Source organism: Panthera leo, chromosome A3, assembly GCF_018350215.1.
Source record: "Panthera leo isolate Ple1 chromosome A3, P.leo_Ple1_pat1.1, whole genome shotgun sequence".
Classification (NCBI taxonomy): Eukaryota; Metazoa; Chordata; class Mammalia; order Carnivora; family Felidae; genus Panthera; species Panthera leo.
The window spans coordinates 72,382,029-72,408,490 of NC_056681.1; the positions used below are offsets into that span (position 1 = coordinate 72,382,029).

The 26,462-nt window shown below is 40.7% G+C and overlaps 2 protein-coding genes and 1 non-coding gene across 5 annotated transcripts in view; 1 reads left to right on the top strand and 2 right to left on the bottom strand.

The window, feature by feature from the left end:
• Positions 1–265: 265 nt before the first annotated feature.
• Positions 266–421, top strand: LOC122216782. The gene has a single exon (XR_006201112.1). It is a non-coding gene; the product is annotated as a U12 minor spliceosomal RNA (small nuclear RNA).
• A 1,508-nt stretch (positions 422–1,929) lies between these two features.
• On the bottom strand, positions 1,930–9,741 carry GPR75 (G protein-coupled receptor 75). Its single transcript, XM_042932256.1, has 2 exons — positions 9,645–9,741; positions 1,930–5,270 (listed from the first exon to the last, which is right to left on the bottom strand). Exon 2 carries the CDS (start codon positions 5,170–5,172, stop codon positions 3,550–3,552), a length of 1,623 nt encoding a protein of 540 aa, XP_042788190.1. The 5' UTR covers positions 5,173–5,270; positions 9,645–9,741; the 3' UTR covers positions 1,930–3,549.
• Positions 9,742–16,765: 7,024 nt separating this feature from the next.
• The window catches only part of PSME4 (proteasome activator subunit 4), a 98,774-nt gene continuing 89,077 nt past the window's right edge, over positions 16,766–26,462 (bottom strand). For all 3 annotated transcript variants that reach the window (XM_042932270.1, XM_042932269.1, XM_042932271.1), the window contains 6 exons: positions 25,223–25,351; positions 24,395–24,550; positions 21,703–21,865; positions 19,720–19,853; positions 18,833–18,971; positions 16,766–18,293 (listed from right to left, as the gene is read on the bottom strand). In XM_042932270.1, the coding sequence (XP_042788204.1) occupies positions 18,837–18,971; positions 19,720–19,853; positions 21,703–21,865; positions 24,395–24,550; positions 25,223–25,351 (717 nt within the window). In that variant the 3' untranslated portion in view covers positions 16,766–18,293; positions 18,833–18,836. The remainder of the gene's footprint in view (positions 18,294–18,832; positions 18,972–19,719; positions 19,854–21,702; positions 21,866–24,394; positions 24,551–25,222; positions 25,352–26,462) is intronic.

Here is a 26,462-nt window from a genome sequence, read left to right on the forward strand (position 1 = left end):
GAGGCAAAGGTGCAGCTGTCTTAGGTCATCCTGAATCTGGGTTCACCTAACACCAGCCACCTTCACCATGCCACCTAAGTTCGACCCCAACAAGACCAAGTCATATACATTGTGGGGAAGTTGTTGCCACGTCTGCCCTGGCCCAGAAGACAGGCTCCCTGGGTCTGTCTCCAAAAATGGTTGGTGCTGACATCATCAAGGGAACGAGTGATTGGAAGGGTCTGAAGATTACAGTGAAATTGACCATTCAGAACAGACAGGCCCTATGCCTTAAACTTATGAGTAAAAAAAAATAACGATTCGGGGTGATGCCTGAATCTTCACTGCTAATGTGAGACGAGACAAATTTTTGAGTGGGTAAAAGTCACCCCTAAAGTGACCCACCTACTTCAAGGGATGCCTGGGAATCATGATCTTCCCATAAAAAAACAAACAAACAAAAAAACAACAACAACAACAACACCATACAGGCCCAAATTGAAGTGGTACCTTCTGCTTCTGCCCTGATTATCAAAGCCCTCAAGAAATTGCTAAGAGATAGAAAGAGGCAGAAAAACATTAAGTACAGGGGAAATACCACTTTTGATGAGACTGTCAACATTGCCTGACAGATGCAGCACTGACCATGAGCCAGAGAACTATCTGGAACCATTAAAGAGATCCTGAGGACTCAGGATGCCTGGCTAGCTCAGTCAGGGGAGCATGCGACTATTGATCTTGACTCTTGATCATGTAGGGGTTCCAGCCCAAGGTTGGGCATAGAGCTGACTTAAAAAAAACAAAAACAAAAACCCACAAGTATTTCATCTCTTAAGGAAGAGAATGCTGAGGGTTAACACATTGTTATCCATTGTGCAATAATCATCACTACTTTTCTCTGATAGTTTTCAAATGATTGGACAGGAAAGTCATAGTACTACAATCTGATGTTCAGAAATGTTAGGATTTTCAATACTTTTATTTTCCAAACATTATTTTTTTAAAAGAACATTAAAAGCATCAGAAATACAAATCTGGCCTAAAGGTTAACATCAGAACAGTTATAAAATGTTTGAAATACATCACATACTTTGCATCACAGTAAAGCATCAAGAGAACTAATTAATATACCCTGCTAATAATTAGTCACATTCAACTGAGTTCTCATTATTTTTAGTTCTCAGGTTAGCCCTTATAGAGAAGTTATATATATATCTATTTTTATAAATAGATATATATGTAACTTGTGAAGAGATAAGTTTTATCTATCTCTGTATCTCCACATAGATACAGAGATACATGTGGAGAAGGCTAAGAATCTAGCCCAACATGTATTTCATGCAAGTTAAATCAATAATTTCTTGATGAGCATACAGAGAAAGAACACCTCATATGCACATGCTTATTTTTCTTTATATTATTATAACTTTTACTTCCCAAAGATGGGTCATCTCAAACTCAAAGGTTACACAAGAAAACCTGACATTTTAAATTTTACAAGTAGAAATTACTTTTAAAAAATCTTTTATTGAATCACACTGGAAATGCCTAGCCAAAAAAGAGATACATACCTTAAAAAGTCTTAATCAAGAAGTGTCTTCTTGATTAATGTTATTAATTATAAAGCTGTTTGGCTTATTGGAATAAATACCCAGTTCTAAATTAAGACAAAAGTCTCATTCCTAATTTTCCACAATTCTTCAAATGACCTTGGGAAAGGATATTGGATTTCTTAGTGCTTTTTAAAAAGGGTAATATATTACCTGGTTAGTATATTACTTAATCTTGTGGGAATATTAATAAATGAAAACAGTGTTGTATTAAACATATAAAAGCATAACTGAAATAGGTTATAGTGATTTTCAAAAATAGCATTCAATTACAAACAAGAAAAAATGTGACAGAGTAGAGATTTTCTCTTCTGTTATAAAATCTAATAACAAAAATAAAGGAAGAAAGGGAGAGAAGGAAGGGAAGGACAAAGTTCTAAAAGGCGTATTTAAAAACAAAGTAAAACCCATATCTCATACTCAGATCTCAGAAATAGAATGGCTGGTGGGTGCTGGAAGGCGAGAGGTGTTGGACAAGGCTGCACAGAGTTCCAGATGAGCATCTGTTCTATGTCCCAACCCCCCTTCCCCAAGGAATCTTGTATTTGGGAAAGGCCTGGAGAGGGAGCTATAAACTGGATACCTTTCAAAACAACAAAGTTCCTTCCAATCTGCAATAACAGTTCTTGACTATAACAATTTTCCTCTAAAGATAGGTTTTGGATCTTGATGCTCGTCTGGAGTTTGGCAGCTATAGTTCCAAAACTGCAGCGAGTTCAAATGCTAACTCTATAATGAAAATGTTTTTACATAAAAATATGAATTTACAGTTGTTATGCTAGGAATCACAGGGTATGTAATAAAATTAGCATAAGGTATAGAAATACTTCATCTAGTTTTCCTTTACTGCCCATGTCCAAGATTAATGGGAGAGAAATAACACGATTAGTTTGAAAACAGATTGTCTTAAGAATTTTTCTACCATAGTGATACATAAACAAGGACAAAAAAAAAAAAAAAAAGATTTCCAAACCTGGGATACTCTGTTAGGTTGTTAACAAACCATCCTTACAGAGAAGAAACGAGTCAAACGAAATACTCCCATTGTCATTCTTACAGCTTCTTAAGCAATGATAAAGATCTTCTAACACACAATGGCAGTTCAGATTGCTTCCCACATCACCACACCCTGATTGAGATGACCACCGTTAGTGTCCATGCACCCAGAAATCACATTCCTCCACTACAGGTCGGTCCTCTTCACCAAGGGCTCTCGGGTAAGGTCATGCCAAAATAGAATAAGGCGTTTTCAGCAAGCAAAAACAGATTTCTTTTTAAAAAGCTTTATAGCTAATCAACTCACACAAAATAATAATGTCTATAATAAGAAATGGTAATAATCATAATACTGTATTCTTGGCTGACTGTCTTATGAAAGGAAAGTACTTAATGCCTGTGTGTCTTGGGTAAAGGTAATTATAGATAATATATTTCTGATTTTCTGCTTTGACAATGTATTATTTATTCAAATAAGCCTGCTACCAGAAAAGTGTATTGCTCCCCATTTCAACACATTACAGAATCAAAATTTACAGTACAATTAATAAAAAATTCGCCTCAGTGAAGATCATACCTTCATATTGTTTAAAAAAAATCCAACTCAGGTATACTTTGAAGGCCCCGAACACTGACTCAAATGATCGTAATCAGTCCATTCTCCTTCAATACATTAGCGTGATCATTCCTGGCATCTATTTAAACGTTTAGTACAAAAGATTGGAGCGCAGGTCAGGGTAAAAAATTTAAATAATAAATTTTTGCATCAAATCTTAAAAGGTCAAGAAACCACAAAGCAAATCAATAGATGCTGATACTTCAGACAGAAGAAAATCAGAACTGCCAACTGTTCCGCTGGATCTTGAAGTTTTCATCTACCACGGGTCTCACAGAAATGGGGGAAAAAATCAAATAGTATCAGAAACAAAAACAGTTTCTGCAAGAGTCTCCAGCCTCCACGAGCCTAAACAGAGGGCACTGGAATCTGCTTGGCCGACGTGCTGTCATATTCTTGCATTAAGTCATTAGTGGTGTGATAGTGCATGGCAATATATGAACTAGCAAATCCAAAAGAGTTTACTGGCTGCAAGTTATGCGGACTGCTCTCCTCCTGGGAGGGGCTGCTGTTGTAAATGCTGTAGTAGGGTTCAATCCGAGTGTTGATGGGGGTGGAGCTGCTCTGACCGTAGTGCTGGTGTCCAGCAGAGATCTTGGGACTGACCACACTTTCCTTTGAATGACTTGGGCCACAAGCCTGGTCCACAAATTTCTTCTGGGGCTTTGGAGACAACATGTAGGCAGAGTTTGTTTCATGATGGGAGGATTTGTTTCTGTTGATTTCCAGGTTCCCCTTTCCCATGGCTCGAAGTCGAGTCTTCTGTTTGCAGCAGAAAAAACCCAGGCCCACATACTGGAGGCACCAGAGCACTTTCCTCCTCAGCCCTGAGCTGTTCCGAGAATATATAAAAGGGTTTAATCCTGATTTGAAAAATATAAGGGTAAATCCAAAGAGTTCAAACTGGTAAAGAATGAAGCTCCCATTGCTGGAAAGGACCACCTGCACTAAGGAAATCCCCAGTGGAAGACAGCACACAAGGACGGAGAGCACTATAATCACACAGGTGACCACCGCTTTGGAATCCTTAGCCGTGGAGAGATTGACAGCAGAGACCAGCTGGAGCCGGCTGGCCCCCGGAGTTGGCATCTGGTTAAGACTCTTGGTGTATCCATGGGTCTGAACGTGCTGCAGTTTGTTGTAATTCTGGTTCCTGTAGAGAGCCGGCACGGTGCACTGGATGGGATCTCCACCCCCCTTTCCAGGGGCCCCCATGAAAGGCTGTGGTCTGGAAGCATCTACTGTGATCACAGGGGGGCACTTTCTGACTTGGGCATTTTTCCGCAGCGTCTGAGCGATCATGATATAAGAGACAGATACCACAGCGACACAACAGGTGAAGTCAATCACATACAGAGACAAAATGGCTCTCCCTTCTCCGGCCATCAGACTGGACATGGGAAGGCAGAGGTGGGACTTGCTGGTTTTCAGGGTGCCCAAGGTGGCAAGAGTGAAACTGGTGGCCCAGAGAAGCAGAGTGAGGAGCAGGGTGCAGGGAAAGGAGGCTGTGCGATTGGGCTGCTTCCCCAACACCATGCGGAGCCGGTGCAGGGCAATCACTGCCACGGTCTTGAGGGACATGATTATGAAGCCTGAACTGGTGAGATGGAAGGTGAAGCAGAAAGCATCTGGGATACTACTGGCTGAGCTGAAGAACAACACAAAGGTGAACATGGGGGCTGTCACTCCACAGATGAAGAGGTCACAGAAGGACAGGTTCAGGATCATGAAATCAAAGTTGGTTCTGAATTTCCTGAAAGCTGGGTCAAAGAAGGACAAGAAGACAATGAAGTTGCCATAAGAGCCCAGGCAGAAGATGACTGCGAGTAGAAAAGTGCAGGTTACCAAGGTGGCGGTGTGGATGAGGTCCTGGAGGCCCTCCTGTAGTGTGGTGCTGTTTCCTCCATGGGAGTGACGCACGTGGAGCAAGGTGGTGTTGGGAGCGTCCTGAAGGTGGTCCGTGGAGTTCATCTTCAGAGAGAAGGGACTCTCCCTTCTGTGGGAAGGGAGTCAGGGCCTCAACTCACAGGCGAGCGGTATGGGGCAAAAGAGGCCCAGAGCAGAAAACCCTGCACACAAAAATGCACACCCAGAAACAGAAAGAAATTAATGGAGTAGAGCGATCGCATGATTTTTTACAAGAGTACTAAAATTTGTTTTAGCTCTGACTGATGCATACAAAAAAACATTTCTCTGCTCAAAGTCCAACACAGAAAAGACACAAACACCTCAAAATATATTCCTTGGGCTAATGTCAGGTTTCATGGCACAGTGGTTTTTGAAATAGTTTAAGCATCACCTGGGGACTTAAAAAAAAAAAAAAAAAAAAGCAGATTCCTGGGCCCCACCCCTTGAGTTTCTGATTGAAGGGTATGCAAATGTTACTTTTAAAAACACTCTGGTGCCAGACACTGGAGACCCAAGGACGTAACCTCTCCACCAAAGAGATCACTATGTACTTACAGCCTAATGTGGTCAATTAGATGACAGCAGGTGCTGTGGAAGTCAGAGAAGGGGAAGCTAATCCCAACCTGGGGTGGAGGCTGAGAGCAGCTGTAGGGAGTGATGGTGAGGAGTTTGCTGGGGGTCAGGAGCAGGGCAGGGATGGAGGGGCAGACAGGGTGAGATTATGGGAGTAGGTCTCACAGCATGTGTTTAGATTACAAGTCAGATGGCATTGCTGAAGTATATTGTGGCCCCTTATAGAACTCCCACAAATCACTAACAAGTACTATTTCTTTCCCTAGGAACACGCTTTATTTTCCATTGTTTATAATTTTTTCTCCCTGCTGGTAATTTCTTGGCCATCTCCCTCCCTTTCACTGGAAAAAAACTTTGTGTAGGACTACATTTGAGAGGGGAAAATGAAAGCATTGTATTTGAGATTTAAAAGGTACAAAGCACCCTTTTGTAAACTCTAACCTTCTATACAAAGGTGAATTGTTATTCCAACAGCAATATCGTCATGATCAAACAGGAGGCACATGCCCATTCATGCCTTCATTTACTCAGTTTACATTTATCATGTGCAGACTGTATGCCAGCTTTATGCTAGGTGCTGTGGGTAGAAAGATGAGCAAGACCCAGCTTCTGCTTTATAAGAAAACTTCTTTTTCTTCTTGCTTTTTATTTTCGACTTTGTTTTGCAATGAGATTTAAAGTACACTCACAGAAATCTTCCGTTGTTCCAAATCTCAAAGCCCTGTGTGGCCTGGTGCCCACTCTGCTATGAAAGACGCTTCCAGCGGGACAGCTGAAGTTGTTCCTTGGAGACTGGCGCAATGCTCTTGACAACTCAAAGGTATTTGCTTTAATCCAGCATTTAGGGATAAGCAATGGCACTGGGGTCGTCCTGGCGTTATGTTCCAAATATTTAACCATGAGCTCCAACTGGGTTCCAGAGGCCTCTAGCTGTGCCTGGGATTAACCCTTTGGTTCATGGATCATGGGGCACAGAGGAAGAGGGGACTGGTCCATGAAGGATTACTCGGGGCTCCAAGCAGCAGCTATGAACCTCCTGATACAGAAATGTCTCAGCATTCAGTAGTAGGTATGGCTGTGCCAGTGAGTATGAGACAAATTTCAGTCCTGAGGAGATCCATCTACCTAACAAATGTCCTTCACGAAGGAAGAAGATGGCCTCTTTTTTCTTCTCAATGGTCAAATAGTACAGACCATGACAATATGATGAATTTCTTCACTGGCAAGGGAAACCAGCTTTCTTATACTTTCCTTATAAAACTTCCATGAGACAAAAATATAAATCCCAACCACTTGTTTCTTGATGATTAGAATTAAAACATAATAATGGATGGCTTTATTGTTTTCACTTACAGACCGGGTGCCTGTTTCTGAATCCTTTTTGACAGCTATGAGGTAAGAAAAAGACAACCTTTTGCTACTTGTTTTTGCATTGTTAATTGGACGACTGGAGTTAGCTGATGAAAAGAGAAGTAGAAAACTCAACTTGAGGAGGCAGAAAGGCAGAGAGATGCCCAGAAGGGTTTCCTCTTTGGAGGTAGGGGAGCAAACAGGAGCGAAGAGGGAAGCAGGAATTTGGAATGAAAGCATTTGGAACTCATGTCCAGAGAAATACCGAGTGAGTGGTTAAAAACGAAGGAAGAGGGGTGATGGAAATTATGAAGATCACAGGCTAGGAGACATCTGGAAAGGGAACTGTCAAAGGGAAAATGGGATGATGAAGCACCAATATTGGTCAAGGATAAGAGGCAGGAGGAAAAAAAAAAAAAGATTTGGAGTAGTTGAGGACCAACGTCCACTTTCTGCACAGTTATAATTTTTTCAATCAATTTAACATTTTTCAGTAGGTTTTTCTTTCAAAGATTTTTTTTTAACGTTTATTCATTTTTGAGAGAGACAGAGTGTGAGGGGGAGGGGTAGAGAGAGGGAGACACAGAATCCTAAGTAGGCTTCAGGCTCTGAGCTGTCAGCACAGGGCCCGATGCGGGGCTCGAACCCACGAACTGTGAGATCATGACCTGAGCTGAAGTCAGATGCTTACCTGACTGAGCCACCCAGGCGCCCCATCAGTAGGTTTTTTTAAAAAAAGAAAATTCTAGGTCAGGGATATAATTGTCAGTGTCATTATTAGTATGTTAACTTTATCAAGTGCTTATGATATGTCAGGCACTGTTTTCAAGGCTCCATGATATTAATTTCTCGAATCTTCACAGCAACCCTGAGACAGTATAACATATCCCTGTTTTACAGATAAGGAAACTTGAGTTGGAGACAGTGCTCCCACCTTAAAGTGGTAAGGCATGGATTTGAACCTAAGCTGACATTTGTCACCACCACGCTCAACTCAATGTTCAACTCAACATAACAAGAAAGAAATCAAGGGAGGTTGGCTGCCTAGAAGATAATCATAGCAGCTATCACTTCTTGGGTCATTATCATACACATCAGCAGCTCTACATAAGCTATCACACTTTATTTCACTCTCAGTATAGACCTATGAAGTAGGTATCACAATCCCTTCTGGACTCAAAGTTCCTGGAGCCCAAAATAGGGACACACACACACACACACACACACACACACACTTCTGTGTAACTCTTTGGCAAGGTTGATAATTACACTTCTGGTATAAAGTAATTATAAATCATTCCCAGATAGTTAGGGGGGAAAAAAAAGAAGGGAATGTGAGGCTGGGAAGAAAAGGAAAAACATAACAGAAATAAAGGTTTTTGCAGAGAAACCTTAGGAGCAATAAAGGAAACAAAGGAAAAGCAAGCCCACTTCTGTGACTTTTAAGAAAGAGGAGGCTGGAATCACAATTTGGAATGAAGTTATTATGGTAGCACTATAAAACTCAGTGATTTGAGGAGGGGGTAAATGAAATTTGTTACTCCTAAATATTAAAAATTACCAATGTTCTTTTCAGTGCAAGCATACCAGCTACTTTATTTCTGGGACCATAAGTAAATGATGAAAGTCAGAAAATCAGAAAAATTTTAAGTTAGAGCACCGGTCTTACGCAGGCATTTTAGCCACAGTTGGACAGAATGAATTCACATCCGTGTGCATCTTGTTACAACTAAGGAGGGGGGATCCGAAGCAAGGACTGGTTAAACGAAAATTTTTTTACCATAGCAATGATTTCTCATTAAGCTGTGTGAAGAGTCTCTGATAATCTACTGTGCTAACTTAATACTTTAGTACGTATGAAAGCATTTTGTATGAGCTTTTACAAGTTAGCACCTGGCCTGGATTCTTCCAATTCATTTTTTTTTCTCATATAAATTTGTCATAATGCCTTAAATTCTTCGAGGACAGCATCTTCACGGTCTCTCACAGAGAGCAAAGTTCTGTACTATTATTAGACCCACTGTATTTGTACAGATCAGGAAAACCTCAGGGAAGTTAGATGACTTGCCCAAGGTCACTAGATTCAAGGCAGATTTATCTGATTTCGGAGGACCCGCTCTTTCTCCCCAGGTGAACTACCTCTTGAAGCCCTGAGCAGCTGACAGGCTGGGGCAGGGTCAGCGGATGAGGGAGACGGGGAGGCTATGGAGAGCCCCCAGTCTGGGGGTGCGCTGGGAGGCTGCCGGGAAGGGAGGTGGGCCCCAGCTAGGGACTGGAGATGGGCAGGCGCTCCCTGGGGTGGGGAAGGTTGTGGTGAGGAGGGCCTAGTTCAGGCCAGCAAGCTTGTAAGAGAATGGGCAGAGGGCTGGTGGGGTGCGGAGGGCTCCGGCCAGGAATGGGCGGTGGGGAAAGGGCTCCGCAACCCGGCGGAGCCCGGGAGCAGGCTAGGCAGGGGCGAGATAGCTTCCCCGCAGGCCGCGCCAGGAGGGCAGGTGCGCGGCGGCCGGGCCTGGACCAGCGCAGCCTCGCGCCGCCCTAACCCGCCGTCTTCCCGGGGCCCGGCCCTCCCGGCCCCCGCGCGTCGTCCTCCTCCGGGGCCCGCGGCCTCTCACCTGCCCGGTGGCCGCAGCGCCGCCCCCCTCCTCCTCCATCTCGCAGCCCGGACCCCAGCTCCGCCCGCCGCCCGGGACCAGGCTGGGCTACAGGCATCATCGCCATCGCCGCCGCCGCCGCCTCCGCGCATCCCGGGAGCCGCCGAGCCGGGGGCGCGGGAGGCGCAGTCACGGAGACGCCGAGGGCGCCGCCCCCTCCGCCGGACACTCGGGCAGCGGCCCCCGTCTGCCCCCCGCGCCCTCGCTGCCTCGCGGGCCCCCTCGTGTCCGGGGGCCGCCCCGCCCTCCGCCCCCCACGCTGCGCCGCTGCCCGCGCAGGGAGCCGCGCTCCAAGGCGGGCGAGGGCTGGCGCGCGGAGGAAGCGGGGGCCCGTGGGCTGGGCCGGGGCAGGGAACGTTGGGGGCCCCGATGGCCTGAGCCGGTGCAGAGCGTGGGCCGGGAGGCTGGCGGCGCTCTCCTCGCGGCCCGGTGCTTCCGAGACGGCCTCCTGGCTCTGGTCGGCGCTGCAGCGAACACTCTGCCTCCTGCATTCAACTGGCATTGTCGTCCAGTTCGGTACTTTGAGACGGAGTTTGCAAATGAAGTCGTTATAACAATTTAAAATCAAACCAGCTTTCACTTAATGGCAAAGAGCCACGCAGTTTTTCCCCGTTCTCTCAGCTACCTCAGAGTATTAAGGAATTTACTGAGGGAACTCAGCAAGGGGAGTAACCACTGGGAAACCAAACGCAAGTGGAGACCACCCCTGCAAATGAAATAACCACGCCAAGAAATCGTGTACCTTATTTAATGCAGTGGTGCTACGTGTGCAGCTAATTTTAATAAGCAACACAGAAACCGATTGTCCCCGTATTCTCTACACCCCCCCCCCCCCTTTCTTAAGTCCATAACATGTCCAAAATAATGAACTCATAAAATGGGTTTAACTTTAGTCTGAGCCATAAGCAGCATTCCGAAGTATGTTTGCCATTCTGGGTACAAAGTAAAGCCTGATAAACCCTTACTCCTTGTGTCCCAACCTGGGTCATTAGAAACTTACTACTTTTCTCACCCCAGGGGGTACTATGTAGAAACAGAGAACACTACTTGAATGCCCTTTCCTTCATCCTGGTGCCAGAAACCCAGAAAACTTGGTTCAAGGTAAACTTAGAATACTGCTACTGAAGTCTCTATTTTGGCTAGCAGTTTATCTTTTTAAACAGAAACCGTTTGGTACTAACAAGTACTAAAGAATTTGATTTAGGTGAACATCTTCCCCAGTATCCTGAAATTTCATCAAGAGAAAAACAACAGAACTGGATAATTTATGAAGTAGACATTCAGTCCAAGAGTTGACTATGCTATTAAGAATTGTTCAGAAATAACTTCACAGAAATTTCCAATTAATTCCCACATAATACTCTACTCCACTCCCCAACCACTTGTAATGCAGTTCTATGTTGTCAGCTATGATGAACTTTGGCCAGAGAAATAAGCAATCAAAAAAAGACCCGTTAGTATTTCGAGTGAGAATTCTAACCAAAGTTATAGTCCTCTCCATATGAATTAGCTACTGAATAAATAACTGCCAGCTGATTTCCAGGCATCTGGCCATAGAAAAGGAGATTATAATAGGTTTGGGCTGGAATGCGGCCATCAATTACACCTTTGCGAGAAATTATACTGAAAAAAAAAATTCCCAAGTTGTAAAGGATTCTAAAGAGGAAATCAGGAACTAATTAGTACCATCAGCAAGGCTAAAGCTACTAGACTTATGGCTATAAAATGTACCAGCCAACAGTGCCAAATGAACAGAAGCTCAGTAGTAAAAAACCGAAAATCTGCAAATGCACTAACAGGACTATGTTAAAGTATGAATGGGCTATCCATTTGCAGGGAAACCATCATTCTAGTACCATTATTGGCAATACAAACTGATACATGTGCAGGTGAAGGAAAATATATCACAGCAATTACAATGTCTAGATTTTTGACATCAAAATGTACTCCTTACAATGTATCCTGAGGAAATACTTGAAAAAAGTTTTAAGCATGAAGTTATGAAAATATTCATTGCAATATAATTTGTAGTAAAGAAAACTGAAAACCTTGATGTTCAACAATGGGGGAAAATATTCAAAGCAATTATAGTAACAAGACAATGGTCTTTGTGCACAAAACTATGAAGACAATGTAGAAAAAGTTGATTTTTCAGTAAAACCAAATTCCTCAGTAATCCTCTCTGGCCACACTACTAATCACAGTTTTGCAATCTAAAGGGCTTGGCTAAGTAAACATTAAAAACACACACACACACACACACACAAAATCCCCCCAAAAAACTTTAAGAAAACACATAGGGGGGACCTGGGTGGAGGTCAGGTTGATCTCACAGTTGGTGAGTTTGAGCCCCCACATCAATCTCTGCTGACAGCTCAGAGCCTGGAGCCTTTTTTGGATTCTGTGTCTCCTCTCTCAGCCCTGCTCGTGCTCTCTCTCAAAAATATACATACATACATACATACATACATACATACATACATACATAAAGGGCTTGACAATACCAAGTAGCAGAGTATTTGAAAACTGCTTTCTCATCCTATTATTTTTTTCACCGAAACTTTCATTCCTTCACATTAAGAGACTAGGTGGGTAAATTTTCTTAAATTTTGAAACACAATTTACAAAGTCTTTGTTTTTATTGAGAGACAGCGAGCACGTGCACACAAGCGGACGCAAAGAGGGAGAGTATCTCCACTCTGAGCGCAATATGGCGCTGGATCCCATGACCCCGGGATCATGACTGGACCTGAAAATTAAGAGTCGGAGGCTCAACCGACTGAGCCACCCAGGCGCCCCGAAGACTTTTTCAAAGGATCCATAAACAACTAGATTATTAGCCATTAAAACCTCACTTTTCACCACTCAACCCCTTCCCCACCTAGAAACCTACCTTCACTCTCTTCCACTCCGAAACCGCAGTGACTTCTCAACTTTGGTCTGCTTTTGCCTCCCTTAACACCGTTCCTGCTCTGTGCACCATACATTTAGGAACTACCTTAGACAACAGTTTCAGATCATGATCTCCTGGTTTGTGGGCTCCAGCCCCAAATTGGGCTCTGTGCTAACCCACCCGGAGCCTGGAGCCTGCTTGGGATTCTGTGTCTCCCTTTCTCTCTGCCCCTCCCCCACCTGTGCTGTCTCTCAAAAACCAACAATGCCCCCCCCCCCAAAAAAAAAACAGTAGCCACCTGCCCTTTTGTCTCCCCATTCCTTTCATTCTTGAGGCCACTGGTAGAAAATGTAAGGAATTAGATAATTCACAGTATAACCAGACTGGGGTATCAAGGTAATAAGCAACACCTATACCTTTTATCATGACACAGGGCAAATGTTGGACACTCAGATTAAAAAATCCTGTTTTGGGGGTGCCTGGGCGGCTCAGTCGGTTGAGCGTCCGACTTTGGCTCGGGTCATGATCTCACGGCTGGTGGCTTCGAGCCCCACCACCGGCTCTGCGCTGACAGCTCAGGGCCTGGAGGCTGCTTCAGATTCTGTGTCTCCCTCTGTCCCTGCTCCTCCCCTGCTCACACTCTGTCTCTCTCTCAAAAATAAATGAAGGTTAAAAAATTAAAAAAAAAAATCCTGTTTTTAGGTCTATGGCAGGCCATAAGAATCTTCACAAGAGGTTTTCAATTCTGATGCACAACTGAAACATTATGGCGATTTTATTTTTTTTTAATTATTTTTTTTAACATTTATTTTTGAGACAGACAGAGCACGAATGGGGGAGGGTCAGAGAGAGGGAGACACAGAATCTGAAACAGGCTCCAGGCTCTGAGCTGTCAGCACAGAGCCCTACGCGGGGCTCGAACTCACGGACCGCGAGATCATGACCTGAGCTGAAGTCGACCGCTTAACCGACTGAGCCACCCAGGTGCCCCCATTATGGTGATTTTAAAAGATATTGACGCCTGTGTCCAACCAGAGAAATTCTGATTCAGGATGCCACAGTGGGTGCCCAGAACTTTTATTTTTTAAAGTTCCTACTTTATAGAAAGGGAAGGAAAACTTCCAGACTCATTCTATGAAGCCAGTATTACTTTGATTCCTAAACCAGACAGAGACCCAGTAAAAAAAGAGAACTACAGGCCAATATCCCTGATGAATATGGATGCAAAAATTCTCAAATAAGATACTAGCAAATCGAATTCAACAGCATATAAAAAGAATTATTCACCATGATCAAGTGGGATTCATTCCTGGGATGCAGGGCTGGTTCAACATTCGCAAATCAATCAACGTGATACATCACATTAATAAAAGAAAAGATAAGAACCATATGATCCTGTCAATCGATGCAGAAAAGGCTTTTGACAAAATTCAGCACCCTTTCTTAATAAAAACCCTTCAGGAAGTTGGGATAGAAGGAACATACTTAAACATCATAAAAGCCATTTATGAAAAGCCCACAGCTAACATCATCCTCAATGGGGAAAAACTGAGAGCCTTTTCCCTGAGATCAGGAACACGACAGGGGTGTCCACTCTCACCACTGTTGTTTAGCATAGTGTTGGAAGTTCTAGCATCAGCAATCAGACAACAAAAGGAAATCAAAGGCATCAAAATTGGCAAAGATGAAGTCAAGCTTTCACTTTTTGCAGATGACATGATACTATATATGGAAAATCCGATAGACTCCACCAAAAGTCTGCTAGAACTGATACATGAATTCAGCAAAGTCTCAGGATACAAAATCAATGTACAGAAATCAGTTGCATTCTTATACACCAATAATGAAGCAACAGAAAGACATAAAGAAACTGATCCCATTCACAATTGCACCAAGAAGCATAAAATACCTAGGAATAAATCTAACCAAAGATGTAAAAGATCTGTATGCTCAACACTATAGAAAGCTTATGAAGGTAATTGAAGAAGATATAAAGAAATGGAAAGACATTCCCTGCTCATGGATTGGAAGAATAAATATTGTCAAAATGTCAATACTACCCAAAGCTATCTACACATTCAATGCAATCCCAATCAAAACTGCAGCAGCATTCTTCTCGAAACTAGAACAAGCAATCCTAAAATTCGTATGGAACCACAAAAGGCCCTGAATAGCCAAAGTAATTTTGAAGAAGACCAAAGCAGGAGGCATCACAATCCCAGACTTTAGCCTCTACTACAAAGCTGTAATCATCAAGACAGCATGGTATTGGCACAAAAACAGACACACAGACCAATGGAATAGAATAGAAACCCCAGAACTAGACCCACAAACGTATGGCCAACTCATCTTTGACAAAGCAGGAAAGAACATCCAATGGAAAAAAGACAGTCTCTTTAACAAATGGTGCTGGGAGAACTGGACAGCAACATGCAGAAGGTTGAAACTAGACCACTTTCTCACACAAAAATAAACTCAAAATGGATAAAGGACCTGAATGTGAGACAGGAAACCATCAAAACCCTAGAGGAGAAAGCAGGAAAAGACCTCTCTGACCTCAGCCGTAGCAATCTCTTACTCGACACATCTCCAAAGCAAGGGAATTAAAAGCAAAAATGAATTACTGGGACCTTATGAAGATAAAAAGCTTCTGCACAGCAAAGAAAACAACCAACAAAACTAAAAGGCGACCAATGGAATGGGAAAAGATATTTGCAAATGACATATCGGACAAAGGGCTAGTATCCAAAATCTATAAAGAGCTCACCAAACTCCACACCCGAAAAACAAATAACCCAGTGAAGAAATGGGCAGAAAACATGAATAGACACTTCTCTAAAGAAGACATCCAGATGGCCAACAGGCACATGAAAAGATGCTCAACGTCGCTCCTCATCAGGGAAATACAAATCAAAACCACACTCAGATATCACCTCACGCCAGTCAGAGTGGCCAAAATGAACAAATCAGGAGACTATAGATGCTGGAGAGGATGTGGAGAAATGGGAACCCTCTTGCACTGTTGGTGGGAATGCAAACTGGTGCAGCCACTCTGGAAAACAGTGTGGAGGTTCCTCAAAAAATTAAAAATGGACCTACCCTATGACCCAGCAATAGCACTGCTAGGAATTTACCCAAGGGATACAGGAGTACTGATGCACAGGGGCACTTGTACCCCAATGTTTATAGTAGCACTCTCAACAATAGCCAAATTATGGAAAGAGCCTAAATGTCCATCAACTGATGAATGGATAAAGAAATTGTGGTTTATATACACAATGGAGTACTACGTGGCAATGAGAAAGAATGAAATATGGCCCTTTGTAGCAACGTGGATGGAACTGGAGAGTGTGATGCTAAGTGAAATAAGCCATACAGAGAAAGACAGATACCGTATGTTTTCACTCTTATGTGGATCCTGAGAAACTTAACAGAAACCCATGGGGGAGGGAAAGGGAAAAAAAAAAAAAAAGAGGTTAGAGTGGAAGAGAGCCAAAGCATGAGAGACTCTTAAAAACTGAGAACAAACTGAGGGTTGATGGGGGGTGGGAGGGAGGGCAGGGTGGGTGATGGGTATTGAGGAGGGCACCTTTTGGGATCAGCACTGGGTGTTGTATGGAAACCAATTTGACAATAAATTTCATATATTGAAAAAAATAATAAAGTTCCTACTTTAGGAACCTTGCTAAGGCATAGTTTCATGCAGCTGGTTTAGAAAAATCTCAAGTGGTTAATATAATGTAAGGCCTCACCATTCAAAGTGTGAGGGCCAGGCATCAATATCATGAGCTAGCAGCATGAATTAAAATTCACATTTTAACAAAATCCCCATGTGATTCTTAGACACATTCTTAGACACATCTAGATCATCAATGATCTAGACCAGACCAGTGCTGTCCAACAGAACTTTCTGTGATAAAAACATTAATCTGTGCTACTCAGTAAGGTAAACTACTAGCCACAAGTGGCCATAGAGGCTGAAGAAATGAAATTTTATTTATATGTAAATAGCCATATGTAGCTATTAGCTACTGTACTAGATAGGTCTAGTACAGTAATTCATCTAGGTAATTCATTTTGGTTAGAGGGCATGAATTTATGGATACAGATCTATGGATGGAAAAGGAATCCATGAGAGTCACTGCCTAGAAAACTGTCTTCTCTTCTTAATGAAGACAAAAGCCAGATGTTAAAAACAATCCATTTATTGGGTTTTAAACTAGTTACACAATTGAAATCATCAGTTTGGCACTACTCTATACAGGGATTAGGCCTGTGTATGCTGACAATTCAATACTATACCGGGACCTCTGCTGTGCTTAGGTCTGTATCGAGTCATTCAGCAAGTAGATACTAAAAAATATACTGTAGTGTTCCTTTAAGGAAGACTGTACAGGGTGTGTTCCAAGATGACATTCACCAACTTGTGAATTACTTTAACCTAGAAGATACCTTGCATTCTATAAACTTGTCACAGGCAAACATGTGGTGTTTGCATTTAAGGATGCACACAAAAAAGTTACATAAAAATCCAGACATTCTAACGATAAGTGAACTCAAACAAAAACCCCATACCTCAGCTTTTGTAACATGAAAAGATAGAGAAAATAATTTAAAAACACAAAAAATAGCATTCAATTGGTACAAAAGCCAAAATTTACTATAATAAAGAGCTACATGTGAATCTTTACAAATTAATTACACACAGGTGCTGTGTAAAAGGTTGCATCTGTACAAAGTCTTGCCAATGCTATCTCTACAGTTTATACAGTCTTTTACATCTATATAACATTTATTAAACAAGTCAATTAAATATAAAGACTCAGTCTCTCAACGATTCTGCAGGCAAAAAAAAAAAAAAGAAAAAAAACAAAAAAGAAAGAAAATTACGAAATTTCCACATACACAGCAGTTTTCCATTAGGTGATGTATAACAGTTTTCAAAGAGGGTCCAATAGTATATGCAAAGAATACAGGTAAAAATCAATCAGTCAGGGTTTTTGTTGTTGTTGTTGTTGTTTATTTTCAAAATCACACATTGTATACACGCACAACAATCAATCAAAAATTTATTCACCAAACCCCCAGTTTTTCAGCAACTGCTCTATCAGCACCAAAAACTCCAGTCTGTGGGAAGAACATGGACAAAGACTTCACTTCTGTGTCTTGGTTGAGTGATCCATCAGGTCCTTGGTTAGGCTCCAAACTTGGCTCTCTTTTACTTCCCTCCTCATGGCTCTCCAGACCCAGGGCTCTCAGGCTTTGATTTATGGCCCGTAGCCCTACTACCATCTACACCCGACAGCCATTTGGAAAAAATTCAAAATAATTTGAGATGAGTGAAATGACAGGACCTGTATTACAGACAGGTATTCTCCATTACAAGTAAATTGTTTCTTAATGATTTCCTAGACTCTGTTTGTTCTTGGATGCCATGATCATATTGGGTAATTATTTCTAGTCTGAGACACTGTGGCTTTGTCAGATGCCTCAAAGAAAAAGTGTTCAGTATTCTGGAGATACTTCCAGACAAGTTAGGTAATCAAATGGCAGCTGAGAGCCTGTGGAACGTAGACTAATGAGACTAAACACAGAAACCACCAAACCGATGAGAGCTCAGCAGAGGTGGGGTTTAAAAACCTGCAGAGAGCCACCACAGATGGTACCTGAGGATCTGGAATTTTTGATGAAAAGAGCTTGAAGGGAGGACTACTCATCTGTATCAGGGAGGAAAAAAATTTCAGTTAGAGAACAGAACATGCAAGAAGTGACATTTTCTTTATTCTTCTTATCCCAGTGGAAAGGTTTCTAGGTTCTCATCTTTAATTCAGGATGAAAACAAAAAACAAAAAACAAAAAACTTAAGAATATAGATGAAATGTTCTCATAATTGTACAGTACCTAAGGTCCTTGGGGCAACCCAGAGTGCCTAGGCCTCACGCAGGAGGCAAGTAAGAACACAATTTCTCTTAACTAACCATTCCCAGGCTACTGAGCCTTCTCATTTATAAAGGTCCAAAAGCAGTCACATCAATTCTCTGCTTAATACCCGAAGCAGAGAAACAAGGAAGAATTTTCTGGAAACTTACTTCCACTGGTGATAGCAAAAGTCATATATATATTTTAAATCTAAACAGTGACATCTAAGAATGTCAGAAAAAGGAAAAAACTTAGGAACACCTACTTCCCAATCACCAAACCAATGACATCTGCCTGGGGATGCCAGACTTCTTTAATCTCAATTTTGCTGACTCACCCTTCTATGCATAATAGCATGGTGACACGAGGAGATCGGTGAGAACAAGCAGCTGGTCATCTGTGAATTGCTGTTTGTGTTCTTGCCAGTTGTCATGGTGCGTCCTTCGGAAATTGGATAAGGTCTTTTTTACAGTCATCTGTAGAGTAGGCAACCCACACACATTTTATTTTAACCTCTGAAAAACTAGGATAACTAGTTTAGGATAGTTACGTGTTTAGGATAGATATGTGTTTAGTTATCCTAGTTAGTGTTTAGAATAACTAAGTAAAGATCCCTCTAGACTTCAGATCTCACACTTAACTGAGTGCTGCAAAACTAACAAGCCAAATGGAACTTGGCAAAGCCACCAAGCTCACTTCTTTAAAACTACGAGCTGCACTTTAGGACAAGCCCCTGGAACTTACACCGCATTATTAAACCAGTTTGAATATACATCTACATTTATTTACCAAGGTGAAAAGGACAAAGCCATTGACCTTTTCAGCTATTTAGGTACATAGTTATTCATGAATACTACCATCACAATTTCCTGTTTAATATTAGCTCCCAGTTAGATACTTCCTAGGTATAAAATGTTAGTGAAGTATAAAGATTAACTATCCAGACAACATTGACAGTATTTTACTTCCACTGAACTGGGAGAGACAGAAGCTATAGTATTTTCCTTGCTACCAAAAGATCTCAAATATACACAAAAGCAAGGCCTCTGCAAGATTTTAATAATCACTGATGAGCAGGCTTAGCCCTGGCAGAGGTAGTGGCAGCAGCAGTTTTATCATAGCTGAAGGTCCAGAGTGAATAGGAAATTATCAGCATAAATGATTTCTTACAAAACATCACTGATATAATATGCATGCAAAGAAACTAACAAGAAAGCATTTTACCTCAATAGGCTGCGGATCATTTAGATGTGCACTGAGATTCATAAGGAGCTGGGGCATCCAGGTGGGAACATCATAAGGACTAGAAAGAACACACGCACCGAGTCCTAGCACCCCAGCATGACGTTTGACCAACTCTGCAAAAAAAACACCAATGTATGTTCCAATATTTACAGGACTCTACTGCATGTGTTACAGTGAAATGAAATTAGTTTTCAATTAAACTAGTGGTTTTCAGGATGCCTGGGCGGCTCAGTCGGTTAAGCATTTGACTTTGGCTCAGGTCATGATCTCTCGGCTAGTGAGTTTGAGCCCCACGTTGGGCTGTCTGCTGTCAGCTTGGAGCCTGCTTCAGATCCTCTGTACCACCACCCCCCCGGCCCCTCCCCTGCTTGTACACTGTCTCTCAAAAGTAAACATTAAAACACACACACACACACACACACACACACACACACACACACACACACACGGCTCTCAGGTGTGCCTGGATGGCTCAGTCAGTTAAACATCCGACTTACCCTCAGGTCATGATCTCATGAGATCAAGCCCTGCATGGGGCTCTGTGCAGACAGTGCAGAGCCTACTTGGGATTCTCTCTCTCTTTGCCCCTCCCCTACTCATACCCTCTCTCTCTTTCTCTCTCTCAAAATAAATAATTAAAAAATATATACATATATAGTTCTCAAGCAAAGCCACTAGAACATACATTGGCATTTTATTGGAAATTGCTATTAGGTAACTATATGACATAATTAAGACTCTCCTGTAATCAGCACTTAGGAGCTTCACATTCCAGGCATGTCCCATAAATCTGATAAGCCTCCTACTTATTAAGAATCTTTCTATATATTTTTCATTCTTCCTGTGACTATGTAGTTAGCAGTCGCAATGTCAGATAGTTCTTTCCAACCATGGTTTTTTTAAAGATTTTATTTTTAAATACTCTCTATACCCAACATGGAGCTTGAATTTACAACCCTGAGATCAAGAATCACACGCTCCACCGACCAAGCCAGCTAAGCGCCCCACAATCATGTTTAAATGTCTCTTTAAATGTGACATGGTAATCAGATCTGATTCTTAAACAGACTGTTTATCTTTATGCTCTGTTAGAGTAGAAACTTCTACTCTGAGAGGACTCTTCTTACCCTCCCAACAAATGGCTAGTGAAGTAGTGAATAGACCCCTTTCCAAATAAAAGCAAGGCTGTTTTTACTTTGTATTTTCTTAGTACATTTATACCTAAGCAATAAAATCTAAAAAATATTTTAGCTTCTCCAAAATAACTAATTCATGTAGGTGGGTAGACCTGATTAATTTAATAGTTGCATGCAGCGGTGTATAGGTTTCTTTGTTTTTATTATTATTATTATTATTATTATTATTATTATTTATTTATTTTTTTTTTGAGAGAGAGAGAGAGAGAGAGAGAGAGAGAGAGAGAGAGGATGAATCTTAAACAGGCTCCACAACCAGCACCAAGCCCAACTTGGGGCTTGATCTCACAATGGTGAGATGCCATCACGACCTGAGTCAAAATCAAGAGTCAGACACTTTACCGACTGAACTACCCAGGCATCCTCAGATCCCTTTGTACTTATCTCAATTTTTGCTTTTAAATTCCAGGTCTTGCCTTAATAGGCAAAGCTCATTAAAAGCAGGGACAACCTGGGGCGCCTGGGTGGCTCAATCAAGCATCCGACTGCAGCTCAGGTCATGATCTTGCAGTTCATGAGTTTGAGCCCCGTGCCAGGGAGCCTGCTTCAGATTCTGTCTCTCTCTCTCCCTGCCCCTCCCCCACTTGTGCTCCCTCTCTCAAAAATAAACATTAAAAAAAATTATTAAAAAAAAAAAAAAAAAAAAAAAAAAGCAGGGACAACTATTTCCAGTACCCAGGTATATACAAGTATTCAGTAAATATTTGTTAAGTAAGCCTGGTTAATTTCCCAAAGGATATGGGTATTTTTCTACCAGCACAGTTACCTGCAGAAGGAATTGTATCTCCTACAAAACCAGGGTCTCGCTTTCTTTTCTTCGGTAGTTTTGTTTTGCAAAGTTGCTCAAAATGAATCTGCATAGGACTGTCCATGGTCAGGAAATTACATTGTAACAGACCACTTAAGGTGGTAGCAGCCATTTCTCGAACCTGTAGAGATAATCACTTCTTTTAGAGTTGAGATCCTAAATCAAGTGGAATGCTAGGGAGGGTGGTTGCGGGAACTGGGCTGGGGGCTTTCCCTGGCATTTGTTTGCAAATTGTGTAAATACTCTCACATGCTATTTCTTAATGGAGACTTCATCAGATCCTCAAGGGGTCTGTGACCTCAAAACGGATGAAAGCATTAGGGTTGCAGAAGAGTAACATACAAAATTAAATTTCTCCATAAAGCATTTTCCCATTGACTGACAGTTCTTCTTATCAGGGCTATAACTGTTCAAAAGCAGTGCCAGAGCCTAACATTAAAACAAAGTTTTCCTGGAGTCCAGATCTCTAAAATCTACTGCTATTGTTGTTTTCATTGGTAACAGAGATACAGGACAATTTCTGCAATGGGAATATATTGTAGCTACTTCTGTGCAATTTACTTCTTAGGAATCTCACAAGCTTATGTCAGACTACAAACGTTTTCAGAAGTGCTAAATGCAGAGCGTATCATTTCAAAGTGGAATGGGAACTCAAGTTTTGTTGAAAACAAAAAAGCAGTAAAATGCTATCTTCTCAGATATATCACAAAATTCCTGCTAAATATTCATAAAGACAGGAAATAATGATTTGAAAAAAAAAAACCTGAATATTTTGCTATTTATTGCTTCAAAAGGTTTTGTCTTAAATGTTTTAGTGTTGAAAGTTTTTGCATACTTAACATTTTCATTACACTATTAAATGAATTACATTATAAAATGTTTTACTACTTCATATTCGGTTGCATTATTTCTTTTAATACCATGATTCATTTTTATATCCAACTATTGATTAGAATGCTTTCAACTTCTATTGTGCTAAAAATATTCTTAACTTATGTATATAATTTTTTTCCATATTGTTATGTGTTTTCTTAAGTTGGATCCTAAAAATTGGGATTACTAAATTCCAATGTATGAACAATTTTACTGTGAATTTTGTGGCTATCAGCTGCTTTTCAAAGAGCCAGTGCTAACATACTATGACAGAAGACTAATGTGGAATACTCATTATATATCTTGACAACCCTGTCATCATCATTACACATTCTTTTTTTAAAGTAGGCTCTACACCCAACATGGGGCTTGAACTCACGACCCTGAAATCGAGTCGCATGCTCTACTAAATGAGCCAGCCAGGCACCCCTAAAAGTTTTCCTTTAAATCAATAGTTTTCTTTAAACATTCCTCATTTAGATTATTAAAACGTTTTTTCAGTATTATGAGTAGCTGTCACTAATTATTACTGATACTCAATATTTTGTTTTAAAAAATATGACAGAGGTGCCCGGCTGGCTCAGTCAGTGGGTGGAAAACACGACTCTTGATCTTGGGGCTGTGAGTCTGAGCCCCACACTGGGTTGAGAGATTACTTAAAAAAAAATCTTTAGGAAAAAAAAAGAAAGGTAGTTTTAATGAATGGCATAGTTATACTTATAGTAGCAGTTATGCTTAAGCCTACTACATGGAATATAAAAATAATTATGAAAATGTTCTACAAGGTCCAGCCAAACAGTAAATGCAATTTAATGTGATTACTGTAATATTTAAAATTAGGAAATACTGATTTCAAGATTTCCACCTTTTCATTTCCATTCAAGTTACTAAAAAATACAAGTTAAAAAGTTATGGATAACTGTAAATATTTACATTGAAGTCTGTTGTGGTTGTCATAACCAACTGTGAGTATCTAAGGGACTAGACGATATTGGCTCCCAGAAAACAAGAAAGCTGTACTACAAAATGAATAGGCTCATTAGGAAGGTAGAAAAATTTCCATTCCTAGTTTCCTACTGATATGATCTATTTTCAGTGCTCTCAAATAGAATATATAATTACTGGGAGTGTTCTACCATACAGAAAACCCATAAAGCCCATAAAATTAAAAAAGTACAAATTTCACAAAAATTTCAATGAATTTTCTTTACCTAAGGCCAATTTCAAAAGTTGTATCTTATTCCGTATTTACTACAACACGCTTTTCTTACATGTGGCTATTTTAACTAAGAGATTTATCTTTTTGTACAAAATGTTAATGTAACCTCACCTCAAAAGCTACCTTTAATTTCTCTACCAAGAAAAATAAAAAGGGGCAACAATCCTATTTTAAGTCTACTGGATAATAGCATTTGTGTCTGGATTTTTATTCTCTTGAAATTGCCTTCATGGACATTCCTATTAGCTCTTAAGTTAGTAAGGAAAATATTATCACCTGCAATTTCACATATAAGAAAACTTTGGTTCAAAAATGTTATCTGTCCACGTTCAAAGAGATGCCAGAACAAGTACGTGCCCAATGTTTGTTTCCATTTGTACGACAGGAAGTCATGATTAGGGTATCAAAACCAATCACACAGAGTATGTTAAAATGAAAGTTACTTTTAATAATTTACACTTTAAGAAAATCAATCAGTGCATACTTATTAAAGAGGGGGTAGGGCATGATGCCTTCTTTAAATGTATTACATTTGATTTGCTGTATCTCAAACTTTACCTCTAGTTGCTCATCCTCCAAAAGACTTATAACCAGCCACCTGATGTCTTTAACTGCATCTTCATTGTTAAGGAAAATAAAGAGGTTATAAAATACCATGGTCTGGAGGTAGGTCAGTACTGTGTATCTAGCATGCCAAGAACTGCTTCTTGCTGTCTGTAAATGAGAAGAAGTAGAAACAATGCAAACAGTGCTACCAAGAACAAAAATGACAGAAAGTACACGCAAATAATATAATCTACTACAACTCTACTTTTACAAGTATAGTTAGAGCAAGCTCGTGTCCTATATCCTTCTAAATAAAAGGTTGCATAAACTATTTCAGGTAAAGTTAGTTATTTAGAATGGTTGAAAGTAAAGGGAAAGGAACACATTCAAAAGTCAACTCTTGAAGAAAATTATTTATAATTAATGCTCTGACTCCTCTAAGAGTTGCACATTATTATTATTATTATTATCATCATTTTTAACCAGAAACTGGGAAATACAAGTGCATAAAATAAAGGGGATATTGATGAAAGGGAATGACCACCCCCCTCACTCATAAGCACATTGTATCTAAGGTGCTTCAATAAGTAGTTCTTTGTGTATATAGAAAATCTGGGGTTGAGTGATTGCCCCCAAGGTCACAGAAGTTGGTGGCAAAGGCAGGTACAGAATCTAGGTCTGTTTCTTTGGTCAATATATGTCTTCCCTCATACTAAAAGAAAATTCAAAATGAAAAACAAATTTCAGGTTTTATGTGCACTACAGCGGACTCTGTGAAATTCTTAGAATGATATACCAAGTTCTAACAAAATCATATAAATATTTGTTATACACTCTTACTTGTTTTAGCACCTGAAGTACCAAAGGCACTTGATGAGGGTAAAGCAACCCCTGAGACATTAGTGACAAACATAACTTTGCATCTCTTTTCAGTTCATCATAGCTATTGTCATTTTCCACTGGGGCAATCTAGAGAACAATAAAAAAGACAAACACATAATTGAAAATAACAGCCAAGAAGTACAAAGGCATCCTTACATAAAAGAAATCACATTTTACTTTTAAAAGTAAACTTCTACGCAAATTTTCAGGTATATACAAAAACTAGGGAATAGTACAAAGAGTCTCCATAAAATCAATTACCTCTTCAACAATAACAAACTCACAGGTAACCCTCTCATTTTTGACAACACCCCCCAATTATCTGAAGCAAATCCCAGACATACTTCACCCACGAATATTTTATTATAGATCTCTAAAAGATAAAAATAACTTATTAAAAACAAACCTGGAATGACATCACCCACTAAAATTCATTATAGTTAAAATATAAAGTGTACAGTAGTGTTCAAATTTCCCCCAATTATTTTGTACATGTGTTACTGCAACTGGCTGTTTGGAATCTGGTTCAATATAATGACCACACACTGCATTTGGTTCATGTGGCTCTTAAATGTAAAAGATTCTGTGAAAAAAATGTATTTTAAAAAATCTCTAAATTCTCTCCATCCTCTTTTAAAAGTCCTTGCCTTTTCTCTTATTTTTTAAATGTTTATTTTTGAGGTGGGGTGGAGGGGCAGAGAAAGAGGGAGACACAGAACCCCAAGCAGGCTTTAGGCTCTGAGCTGTTAGCACAGAGACTGATGTGGGGCTCAAACTCAGGAACCACGAGATCATAACCTGACCTGAAGTTATATGTTTAAACGACTGAGCCACCCAGGTGCCCTGCCCTACCCCCCCCCCCCCCCCCCCCCCCCCCCCCCCCCCCCCGGTTTTAAAACAAAGTGGAGGAAGGCCTGGCTCCTTAGTTTTGTATTGTCCCCTATAAATGGCCTTCTCTGATTGCATCCCTGTGGTGGCATTCATTGGCTCCAGCATGATTTTTTTCAAGTTTAACTGTTTGAGTACAAAATAAATGGTGTGTACTTCCTTCACTTATGGTCAGTATTCTTTGTGATGAACCATTATAAAAAGGTTTGCAAAATGCTGACACTCATCTCTTCTTCATAGAGAAAAGCCTTCCCTCCTTCAGAATAATGTTTCCTTCCTATTCTCCAAATGTGAACAATGAATTTTTTTT